General features: G+C 40.3%; 1 protein-coding gene across 1 annotated transcript in view; it reads left to right on the top strand.

Moving 5' to 3' along the window:
* The window catches only part of usp43b (ubiquitin specific peptidase 43b), a 97,565-nt gene extending 92,144 nt beyond the window's left edge, over positions 1-5,421 (top strand). The window contains exons 13-16 of the mRNA XM_085156660.1: positions 49-207; positions 653-826; positions 1,173-2,312; positions 2,767-5,421. Coding sequence (XP_085012786.1) covers positions 49-207; positions 653-826; positions 1,173-2,312; positions 2,767-2,777 — 1,484 coding nt within the window. The 3' untranslated portion in view covers positions 2,778-5,421. The remainder of the gene's footprint in view (positions 1-48; positions 208-652; positions 827-1,172; positions 2,313-2,766) is intronic.
* Positions 5,422-13,085: the final 7,664 nt, after the last annotated feature.

The raw sequence follows: 13,085 nt of genomic DNA, 5'->3' as shown, positions 1-13,085 counted from the left end.
CAGAAATCAAAGAGTTTGGTCTCTCTGCTTTTTCCATTGTAATTTCAGCCTATTGCAGGAACTCTGTTGACGGCCAGTGGTACAGTTATGATGACAGCAGCGCTGAGCCAGTTCCAGAGGCGGAGGTGTGCACACGTGGAGCCTACATCCTCTTCTACCAGAGGAGGAACACTATCCCCCCCTGGTCTGCCAGCTCCTCAGTCACAGGTCAGTCCTTTCAGATGCTGCAGAGTGCCTTGTTATTATTAGTTGGCTGGAATCTGCTACACCTCATTCATAAAATATAAAACTAATGGAGGCAACGTGAGAGTGTCACTTCACCTCACACCCTCATTATTTGGTATTTTTAGCCCCATCAGTGTTCATTTTCACTGCTACATCTTGTGTTGTAGCTAATAGCCAACAAAGGATGACCTGCTGCCAGTATCTATTTACATGAGTCACAGAGACGCTCTTTTTCATAGTTTCTACCTAATGTCTGTTTTTCCTAATGGATAAAAATAGATACTACTCCACAATCACAGATCTGTTGCCATCTCGATGCAGGATTGCTTCTTCTAATGGAGCTGTAGTTGGTCTTTTTCTCCTAATGTGCATGCTTATTATTGGACTGCAGAGCAACAAAACAAACTATTTTCATTCCTCTGTTTAGGTTCCACCAGCTCGTCCGCCTCTGACCACTGGCTGGTCCGGCTGACAGGGGGCAGTAAGAGGGGCAGTGTGGTGTCAGGAGGACCTGCGCCAGGATCTCTGGGAGCCGTACAAGCCCCTGAGTCTCCTGAGTTGCCAGTGTTTAGAGATGAACCTCCCAAAACAGTGGAAACATGTAGGTATCTGGACTAATGTGTATAGTTTGTATATGTTGTATAAAACACAAAAAAAAGCCTTTAAGAGTAAAAGATGAGGTGGATTTTATAGTTTACACTGCTACATTGTTACCAAAGGACTTGTATTCAAATGCTTCCAGTCTCAATGATAAGCTATGGAAAGCTTGGTTAACTCCTTTCTTATCTTAACAAAAGGAGAAAACAATTCCTTGTTTTGAGTTAGTATTTTATTGTTGTTCTTGCTGATGATTTTGATGTGATTCCAACCTCGTGCAGGTCTATAATCTTGACCAGGTCATGTCAATTTCTTTTTTTAAACTTTGTCTCGTGTCTTGTCTCCTATAGATGGGTCAGAAAACAATCAGTTTGTCAGAGGGTACCAGGGCAGGAGTGTAAGCATGAGATCGCCAACTAAGCCCAAGGACACCCTGAACAAAGTTCTCCCACTGAGGTGGTCCTTTGGTTCCAGAGACCGTATCAAGCACTCTGCCCAGACTCAATCTGGAGAGCTGGTGGAGTATCTCGAGTCCGGTCGGCGCCCAAGATGTACCAAAGACCCCATCATCACGCTGGTGGCTACCCCGCCACAAAGAAACGCCCACGGAAGAGTCTTTGAAGCAGGACAGGACTGCAGTTCACCGAGCGGCAGCAGCCTCAGCTGTACAGACAGAGTCAGCTCTGAAAGTTGTTACTCCCCCAAAATACCAGAGGGACAGAGCAGAACTTTTGCAGAGAGAAACATCAGCCATGGAGGCGGTAATGGCAGCAAAGATGTCAAAGCTCGAGATGATGATTCTCTGAGAAGGAGATCATCTAAGAGAGCGAGGCCAGACCAGGGCAGGACCCTGGAGTTCCAGCTACAGAGAGGGGCCATTCTAGGCGGTCAGTTCAGCCACAGCGCACCCCCGAGCAGAGATTCTACACTGAGAAGATCTAAGGTCCAAATAGGGGCGACTCCCAGGGCACAAAAAGACTTGTTACAGATGGTCCTTCAGCCTGAGGACAGGAGGGTGCAAAGAGGACATGAAGGTCGGAGCCAAGAAAGTCTCTTCTCTTTTTTTAAGCCCGGTTTCTTGAAGAAAGACATTCCAAGGTCACCAGTCAAGGGGCAAGAGAAGCGCCTGAAAGACCATGAAGATCTGGGAAGGCTGGCAAGTAGCAATTTAGCCAAGCTGTCCCTCTCCAACGGGACTCTGACCGCTGCGGCACTAGAAGAGAGGAAAGGCGCCGGTGGGCCCAACTGCGATGGCCATAACTGCAAAATCCAGCTGGTCAACGGAAAGGCTGGAAGTCATGACCCTGTCGACATCAAACGCGCTCACAGCTCCAGCAACATCCAGACGAAACTAGATTTGACATTTCGCAGGTGCTCCTCCCTGCAGAGGAACGGAGAAGTCACGATCCCTCCAGCTCACCGCGTCCTGCTGGCGGACAAGCCGGGTTACGCCACTCTGCAGCGGACGCGATACAGTACCACCTCACTGGGTAGGCACGGTACTTTCCCTGAGGCCTGTTTTAAAGGTCACATTGCACTCTGAAATTAATTATTATGTTATGTGGAATTGTAAATAAAATCCTTTCAGTTTGTCTGGTCTAGAAAAACAAAAAGCACAAATTAGAGCTAATGTCAGTGGCATGGTTGATGTTTTTCTTATGTCAGCTTGGTTTTAAAATGAGAAACTGCCTTTGGTGAACAAAGAAGTGGTGGCAGTGGAAGCGGATTGGCCAAACATTCCTGCTGCTGTAATGCACTAATTGAAACTGTGGAATGAATTCCAATTGACGGATTAGGTGTAAGCTATTAAATTCCAGCAAATGCAGCCACACGTGTCAAAATGTCAGTTGAAGCCAGCTTTTTCTTTGTTGCCAATGCTAATGCTGATTTCCTGTTTGACAGGTGATCAAATACTAATTGTTTCCTTTTATATCCCATTATAAGTGCCTCTGTGAGAGCCTTGAATGACTGCCGAACACCCGAGCTCTCTACTGATCCCTCCACACCCACGCACCGGGAGAAGCCCACAGCTGGAGGCATCGGCGAATCAAAGTACATCTTCTCTCTCCCCTTCATAGTACTGTTCTAAGTTCTCACCTGTGTGTGTCTTAAATGAAATCTATGCAGAGATGAATTACTAAGGGAAAATACTGCTGTAATGTGATTTGTTTCCTGCACTTTTTGTGTTGTTTTTACACTGCTGTCTGCTGTTACTACACTACATGTTTGAGTTTATGATCAACTTTTTGTGGAAGTTGATATGGTGAATTTGCATAGTTTTAGTCCATTGTGGAGTGTGGCATGTACTGATTGACTAAAGAACAGTTTACAGTTAATGGGCGATGATGTGTAAGATTGTTCTAAAGCGCTGCAAAAACTATACTAACACAGCACTGTTAACCGGCTGTATTATCAGTTAAATATTATATTTTGTTGCACTTTCTTTTTTGTACACTTTTCCATATCTGTCCAAAGTGACCAGAGCTCATTTGGAACAATTGCATTGTACAAATTGGGCAACAACAGATACAGATGAGGACAGAGTTATTAGCCTCCCCCTTTTCCAAAGTACTGATACACAGAGCAGGCAATTTTTAACAAAGCTTTTCCAAACATCCTAGTTTTATTTTGGATCCTTACGTTATTTTACTTATCGGGGCCAAAATTATTATCCCAGTCGATGTAAAAAGTTGAATCTGAATCCTTTTTGCTGGATAACCACCTGCCTGTTCTTCTTTGGTGAATCTCTCAAGCTCCTACAGATTCGATGGCCTTCTGGCATGGAACTTGGTCTTCAGTTCATCCCACAGATTTTAGGTAGGATCCAATTTAGGGTTTTGTGTAGGCCAGTCAATAATATTCACTTTGGGCTTCTCAGTCAAGTTCTTCCCCAGGAGCGATGTGTGTTTTGGGTCATTCCTGTGTTGCAAGATAAAGTTCCTTCCACATTGATGAGATTCTCAGTTCAAGATGCACTGGAGCATCCCCACAGCCTAATAATCCCACCACCGTGTTTCACTGTGGGGACGGTGTTCTTTGGTTGTAGGCCTACAATGTAAGCAGAGTCTCTGTGGCCGAAGAGTTCTAGTTTCATCTCATCTGACAAAAGGACACGCTTCCAGTACGCTTATTATTACTTGCTTATTTCTTGCTTATTTTAACTTAGTATGTTACTAAGTTGTTAGTAACATACTTTCATCTGTCTCTTCTGCAGACATTTTTCTTGCTCTGCAACCTCCCAATCCATTCCTGTACATGGTTCGAGTGATAGTCTTCTTGGAGACTACAATTCCCTACTTGACATGTCATTCAATGGTGTCTTGGCAGTTGTTGGCAAGTTTTCTTTCCAGAGTCTTTGAGATCTTTGGCTTCCTACCTCTGCCAGCCTCGTTCTGTACTCTGTGACTCTCTTTTAATTTCTTGATGATACTTCTCACTCCAGTTGTTGACACCTGGAAATGCTGTGACAACTTTGTATATCCTTGCTTTGGGATTATCAAGATTGCTCTGTTACAAAAGCAATAGGGAAAGTTAGAAATTTCATACAGCTGATAATAATTTTGTTCTCATCTGTACTTCGACTGGTGAAGAGTATGTATGGGGACTTTCATGACTAAAGGTTTGGTCTGGGGGGGGTGTTGGAGCTGTGAAACCCCATTCTATTCAAATGTACATTTTCCAGTGGTTGGTTTGCTCTGTGGAGGGAAATAAAACATCATGAGGAAATGTTAAGAAAGCACAGAAAACATGTTTTTACCACCTCAGTGGCTTGCACAGCAATAAAGGAGATGGCTTTTTTTTTTTATCTCCACATCTGCTGCTCCAGTGTGTGGGAGAGTGAGTGTGTAGTGCATGTCTTTTTCACTCGAGTTGGATTGAAATTTTGCTGATTTAAAAAAATTGTGCACGAGGCTGTTCTTTCATCGAAGACTTGAAGATAGGCAAAGTGTTAATGGCAATCATGCTTCAAAGCATTCCCTGAAAATTGTATAAAGTAGCCGCCAGAAACAGGAGCTCTTCCTGAATATTTAGTATCTGTTTAAGTCAGAGTAATCACCATTTCTGGAGCTGCACCGTGATAGCTTTCTCCGATGGGGCGGAAGGATGAGCAAACCAGAAATAAAAAAAAAAATTTCTCTATTCAAACTCGACGATAATCTTTTGATTTACAATAAACTGTTTTCAGTGTTTTAAATTTGTCACTGATGCTTTTCAGAGTCCCTGTTAGTTGCACACACTGTATCTGTCCTCACTGTTTTATGTTCTGTCATTTGACGTCACTGTTTAAAATCACTATTTACCAAATTAAGTGATCATACATGAAGGATGTGTCTGATACATTATTTGGGAACAATGGCTAGATTCTATTTTATTAACTTTTTTAAAAGTCTACATTTTGTACCTGATGTGTAATTATGTAATTTAAGTACCAGATTAAAACTGTATGCTTCAGATTACCACGAAAGGTCAGAATAATAGGTTTGGTAGGTTTGAATGTGACACAACACACGCGAGTTCTTGAATCGGACTGTCTGTAACATCTGCATAACGTACTGAGAGTTTTATGGGTTGCAAATTAAACACAGCTTTTCTCACAAATCATGTCAGTGTGGCAGAATTATTTGTGGTGCATTTTTCTCAACATTGGTTCAAATAAATGAAAAACAGCTGAGTTTTTTCTTTTATTAAAAAAAAAAGGCATTGCGTGGCTCCTCTTAATTCATACTTAATAATCTTTTTTTTTTTAAAACTCAAAGTGTGAATAATAACATTTTTAAATTAAAAATAAAAAAAAAATGTTCATGCATACAAAACAATGTATAGATAATAACCAAGATTAATTTTCCAGAAACCAGTTTGTTAGTTACACCTGTTCAACTGCTTGTTAACACAACTATGTAATCAGCCAATCACATGGCAGCAACTACATGCATTTAAGTTTGCTGACATGCTCAAGGCTGCCCGCTGGAGTTCAAACTAAGTGAAATTAAGTGAATATTTCAAAAACTGGTAATCTACTGAGATTTTCTCACACAACCAGTCCCTCAGGTTTACAGGCAATGGTCTGAAAAATAGAAAATATCCAGTATGTGGCAGTTCACTGGGTGAAACTGAGGAAACTGAGGAAGAGTTTGCACAAGCTCACCAAAATTGGACAACAGAAGACTGGAAAACTGTTCCCTCCACTGATGAGTGTCAAGTTCTGTTCTGACATTCAGATGATAGGGTCAGAATTTGGTGCAAAAACAAAAATTATTGACACACTTCAGACACCTTGGAACCGACATCATTTAAACACCACCCTATCTGAGTATTAATGCTTCCACCAGGATGATACACCATGTCAAGCTCATATCATCTCACACTGGTTTCTTGAACATGACCATGAGTTTGCCTCCATAGTCATCACATCTCAAACCAATAGGGCATCTGTGGGATGTGTTGGAATGAGCGAGTCACATCATGGATGTGCAGCCAACAAATCTGTAGTAACTGTGTGATGATGTCATGTCATAATGGTTATTATTCTGATTAGTTAGTTAGGTCCTCCTGCGCCATTTGGCGCATTGGGTGTCAAATGTCCGCCAACGTACTCAATCAGCTGCAGCTGCTTCGCCCTCATCCCATGCAATGTCTGTGGTGCGTAAATCATCGATGAAAGTCCTCCACCATGTTGTACAGGGGCGGCCTGGTTTCCATCTTGGTTGGGGTGGGTTCCACATGATGGCAATCTTGGGCAGTCGGTGTGGGGGATGGCATAGAACGTGACCTCCAAAGCGCACATGCTGCTCAGTCACAATGTCCTGGAGGGGATGTGTGGCAGTCCGACGGTGTACTTCTTCATTGGTGACATGGTCCCGGTAAGAGACGCCCAGGTTCCCTCTTAGCCATCGCTGTTGGGCCACATTGAGTCTTCTGGCTGATGTTTTCCACGTCTCACAAGTACAGATCGCAGTAGGTATAACGATGGAGTTGAGAAGACGAATCTTCGTCACCAGATCGATCTTTGGGATTGACCAGATCGTCCGGAGCCGCTGAAAGACCGCACCTGCTTTTGCAAGCCGACAGACTGTAAAAGCAGAATGTAGCAGTGGGTGGGCATCACTGGTTCAGCTCTGCAGTGGTTTAGGTCCGACCTCTCTGAAAGGACTTTGTGTGTCATAATGGATGATTTGCGGGGATGTTTTTAGCACAGCTGTGCCACGATGCCGTGTGCTGCGGGGGAGTAAGAATGAAGTGAATATGTCCAAGTGTTTCAAAGCTTGTACAGAAGTGCCATAAAGTGCTTCACACCACATTTCATACACTGATACAACACAGCGCTGGGTGAACTATTTGAATTACTACAAGGTTGCCTCATCTCACCAAAGCTGTTACCAGCAGCATTTTGTTTCTGCCTACGCCTTCTTTTTCTTTAGTTTCCCAGGTTAAAGAAGTTTCTTGCACACTAACAGAGCCTCACTGGGTTAGGTGTTGCAAAGATATTCTTTGAAAGAGCCTAAAAACCTAAAAATGCCTAAAACTATCTCTACGCTGAAGGAGTCTGTGCTAGAAGAAGAAATCGTTGCATCAGTTCCATTGAGACTGGGAGATGATTGTATTGTATAGATTGTATTCAATTAGATTAAAAAATACTATTAAGATCACTAATTATATATATATATATATATATATATATATATATATATATATATATATATATATATATATATATATATATATATAAACATATATTATTGTTGTTGTTGTTATTATTATTATTATTATTATTATTATTATTATTAATCACTAATAATATATATATATATAAACAGACAGGGGATACTAACAGGCAAAACAGAAATTGTTAAACTGGCAAAGACAAAAAACAAAACAACTAATTTTACTCATACAATCTGGAAGTTGTGTTCTCCCTATATTAAAGCTGCTATACATAATCTGCAAAACAAACTGTGTTGTCAGCCCTGGCACTGCATTACCATATTGAGCTTCAGTCAGAGGAAGTCACGGTTGCCAAAAACTTTTTGAAGCTCAAGAGTGAGGCTGGTGCCATCCCAGATATGTTAACATTGTACAATCTTCTGGATAATCACCTCTTCCCCACACTGAAAACTGTTATTCAGGTTGCCCTAACAAACCCAGTTAGCAGCTGTAGCTGTGAAAGGTCTTTTAGTGTCTTAAGTCAGCTCCATACCTGGCTGAGAAGGACCATGGGTCAAAGCAGACTCCAGCACCTGGCTGTGATGTCAGTTGAGAAAGAGATGCTTGAGAGACTTGACCACCAAAATGTGATAGACAGATTTGCCAACCTCAAGCTAAGGCGACATAGGATAAAAGAAAAGAAAAAAATCTGCAGAGCCATAGTAGTATCTGCAGTAAAGATCTTTTCATACATTGTATACATTGTACCAAAGGCCAAGGTGTCTCAATTTTTCTAATTTTGTAATAATATTTTGTACATTTCAAGGACTCTTCTATTTTTGGAGTGTATTTTTATGTATCTGTATTATATTATACATACACTTTAAAAGTGAATCTCTGTCCAAAAAATGCACTCAGTTTACTTTTTACTCACTGTGAGCATCATTCATTATTCTCCCGCAGTAATTAAGGTTAGGATGTTTGTTTGTTTGTTTTTTTATTCCAATCCATTCTTCTTTGGCAGCATTTAAATAACCTTGATCAGATTTGATGGTTTTGTTACAGACTTTTCAAAAAAGTGTTTTGCTTTTCTTTCAAAAATGTGGGGATTAAATTGTGTTAAAATGTACAAAACAGTGATGTCATGTTTTGTGACGAGGACCCAGGCACAGAGAGACTTGATGAATTTAAGAAACTTATGATTTAATAAAGAAATTTGCAGATTTGCACAGAGAGGGTAAAATTATGATGACTGATAACGGAGACTGTTGAAGACAACAGAGGACGAGGACAGGGAGGAACAGGGGTTTAAATGCACCAAGGAGACAGTCAGAGGGAACTCGGGACAACTGGAGACATTTAAGGATGCAGGGACTGACAGAGACAGGGAAGAACTCTCATTGTGACGAGTAAAGTTTACCTTGCCTGCATGGGCAGCTCTCTGGGTGCTCAGCACCCCCAAAGCTCTGATCCTAGAATCGCCCCTGGTCAAATATATTATAATTTTGTAAAATAACTTACTGCAGAAATTACACTATTACTGTAAAAACTTAAGTGCCCCTATATACACACTCTAGAAATTACAGTATTACTGTAAAAACTTAAAGTATCAGGTGAAAGCATTAGTAAAAAAAAATCAAGTATCTTCCTATAAAAAAAAAAAAAAACTTTTGTAGAGTCTGAGACGTAGCTCTTGGGGTTTTGGCAGTTACTACAGGCATTGCACAGTCTGGCCTTCAAATGGTTTCGACGTGACTTTATAACCCTCCCCTGATTGATGTGAAGCTGAAGTCTTTCCTTGTTGGTATTGCATTAACACTGACTCAATTGTTCCAGACCTGCAAACTGACAAAACTTCTCCTTTCGTAGAGGTGCATTCACTTTCAGATGATCAATTAATCAGGTGTATTCAATTAGCAGCACCTGGCTCTTTCTCCATTTTCACAGGTTTTACAGCTTTTCCAATTTTCCTGCTGATCATTACACACCTTTTCCTGAGCCCTCCTCAAAGCCACTACTTATGGATCTGCTGAGCTTCAGTCGTTGCTGTATTGTTGAATCGCTCACAGTTAGAGTGACTCTGGCTTCCATGCTTCTTGTCTGGCTCTGTAATCTGTTTGGAAAACTTTCTGTTGTCTCCTGTGTGCAGACACCTGAAGAGAAACCCCTCCGAAAAAGCAGAGGGCAAACTGAGCCTGGGAGAGCTCCTGTGGAGAGACTTAGCGAGGACACTCACGCACACGATCATCACTACTGTGGACTTTGTGTTGGACTATTGTTGCACTGTTCCCTTGTAAATAAATTCCCTGTGTTATTGAAGAGAGACTGTGTCTGTCCTGACACGATTTTGACATTCAGCTATGTGAGCGTGAAGGTAGCGTGAAGGGGTTATCCCAGGTGTGACAGAGCCAGAAGCCAAGCAAGACCCCAAAAGTCAGCATACCCTGGACAACAGTGAGGGTTATAGACTGCAAGACAAAGGGATCATGGACTGAATCTCAAATGAGGAGGTCTGTGTTTCTTATTAACTTTCTTATTCTTGCCATGACCAAAGATAATTTTAAAAGACATTAGCTTATTTTGTATGCAGCAACATGCTTTAAATGTTCTCACAGCATCTGCTACATTAACAGGACTTGCTGTGCAAATAAATTCCTATTTACATACACAGACTAATATAATGCCCAGTGTTGTCCAACAAAGCTAATGTGTTTTCTATGTCTAAGTTACCAAAGTAAGGGAGGCTCTGCTTGTTATAATTATACAATTATATGCTCTTCTGCAGCAGGAGGGCCAGATGCCCAACACGACACTGAATAGAACTGCTGATCAAATGTAAATAAAAGAGCTTTCACTGTTTGACATTTCAGCAAGACCTTTCAGAAAAATGGTTGCTAACGGAGAAGAGGTGTGCTGGAGCAATATCAATCATCATATTCAGCCTCTGGTGCTTTCTTTGATGTCAGCAGGAAAACAAGCCAGGGTCCGGTGTGTTACTGCAATGTTATCAAAAGATTATAGCCTGATGCACACTCAAGCACTCTGATAGAACCCAGTAAACTCTGCGAAAAACACGGCTGTATGTCTGAACATGGCCGAGACAAGCCAACTTTTCTTTTTTAATGATTCCAGAAACACTTCACTAACAAGTGTAAAACATAGACTTCAAAGTACTTGTTGTTTCTTGTTATTCCTCAAGCACATTTTTCACAAATGTACCACTTTCCTGTTATTTTCTGCAATGCAGTTATCCAGGATGGATACAAAGGGAAATGGGACTGATAGATGAGGACTTCTTTTCTCCTCAAATCTGGCTCTGTTCCACTAGCAAGTATGTGATTTCAGAGGAAACAGAATTGAGTGTGGTGGTGCCTGATTGACAAACTGAATTACCTCTGCAGACACCCTACATCAACATAGGTTAGCATGGGGTATTATACCTCAGCATCACGATGGGTTTCCTCATGTGTTTAATAAGACTTGATGGATGTTCAGAAGCACAGCGCTTGAATAAATCATGACTCCTTTGGTACTCTCAATGGGTAAATCAGAAAAAGCATGGCTTATCATTTATTTATGTATTCTTGTTTGTTCTGCAATAAGCATCATATTGCAGCCAGCAAAGTATAATTCATGTAAAGTTGTCGGTAGCTTCATTTCCATTGTTGTATAATCATTTTTTATATGGTGATTATAGTTTGTATAAAGTCTGAAGCAACTCAAGCTTTTAAATAAAACAAGTGACAAGAGAAAGAAAATTTCAGATTTAAATTCATAAACAAAGTCTGGGCATTATCCACACAAGGTAGCACCAAACCAAAGTATCATACAAAGAAAAGAAAAATTTAAATTGTACAACTTCCTCTAAATGATTCAATAACATTTGTGATTTAAACCCTTAAAGCTTGAAATATAAAATAATTGCCATAAAATTCTAGTTAATGAACCATCTGACAAATTAATTTAAAAAAATAATGAAATTTTAATTTCCATATTTGTATTGTGTTTGCTACATCTGACTTTTTTTGTAACAACTGCTTAAAAATGTTTTGTACAATTTATTTCGATTTTTAATGGGGGAAAAAAAATCACAGCAATGATATCGATGCCTCAAAAACTCACAAAAAACTGTATCAAATATGATACACTAGGCATTAAGGGGTTAATCAGTTGCATATATTAGAAACACTTCGTGTGCTGAGCTCATTTTGCTTTTTTGATCCACATCCTGCTGAGAAGACATCCAGGAAAAGGTGAGTACTGCTAATATTAACCATATGCCTGCAAATAATCATAAAGTCTGCACAGTTTGTCATGTTTCGGCTGTGTGCAGGCAAGAGAAGGACCCAAACGCAAAACTCACCATGCAGGAATAAAACTCAAAAAGCTACTTTATTGCAGAACGGCACAAAAATATAACAAAACTAAACTGGGGCATGGATAAACTGACATACAGGGAAACACCGCTATGAGGGAGACTACCACACTGACAAAGAGAAACACAGGGCTTAAATACACTGAGGGATAACGAGGGAATGAGACACAGAAGGAGAGCACAGCTGGGAGTAATCAGGCTGGACGAGACAAGGGAAGCAAAACTAGAAATACTCACATGAGACATGCACCTTCAAAGTAAAACAGGAAACACACTGACTGAACTCTAAACATGCAAACTTAACAGCAACTGAGAAGACAGAACATAGGGACCAGAAACATGGTACAAAAAGGTCACAGTAGACACAACATTGAACACAGGGAAGCCATATTACAAAGCCAAAGAACTAAACCTATGATAACCATAACTGAAATCTAGGGAAACAAGAAACAGTACAACAAAGGACTCAAAACATAATCCATAATATAAAAACACGAGATCTCTTCAAAATAAAATAGGAAACATAATGAGACGCAGACATGACAACCAGAACTTGACAACGTAAGACACAGACATGAAACACATGAAGAGCAGGGGAGACTTAACAGGGGTTGGAAGACACAAGGGGAATCTAATAACAAAGATCTAGAAAAACTCATGAGCTTAATCATATAAACATCCAAATAAACTAAACTCAAAACACTGGGTCATAAGACCCAGGATCGTGACACCGTTCTGATCATGTGTGGCAAGCAGTCCCCCCTCTGCTTCTTCGCCTTTAATAAACTGTCATTTAAACAATACTCCCAAAATATCAAACTCAATAAACCCAATGAAGAAAACAAGTTTGCTTTTATTTTATTTAGCTTTTTAATGTCAATCCTCAATAAACTAATAAAAATATAGATTAAAAAAAAGAGTGGTACCAATGTTCTCATCATGTGCTTCATTCTTATATACATATTTATTTCATTTAATTATGCACTTATTCCTATTTGAAAGACTTGAAATGAAGCATACCAAACAGAATATACTTCCCCAAATGTTAAATTATTCCTGAAACGTTTTTCATTAAAGTTGTAATTTATTCCAAGCACTTTTTTTTATCAGCACATCTTAAAGAACCAGCTTTAAAAAGACTTTGAGCCAGTGTGCTGTGCTCAGAGTCTCATGCTCACCTGTTGCTGCAATATTGGAGTGAAAATGACTTCCAAACAAATTCCGGCTCCACACCAATGTGTTACTC

This window comes from Neolamprologus multifasciatus, chromosome 4 (genome assembly GCF_963576455.1).
Source record: "Neolamprologus multifasciatus chromosome 4, fNeoMul1.2, whole genome shotgun sequence".
Taxonomy (NCBI): domain Eukaryota; kingdom Metazoa; phylum Chordata; class Actinopteri; order Cichliformes; family Cichlidae; genus Neolamprologus; species Neolamprologus multifasciatus.
This window is presented reverse-complemented; position numbering and strand designations above follow the sequence as displayed.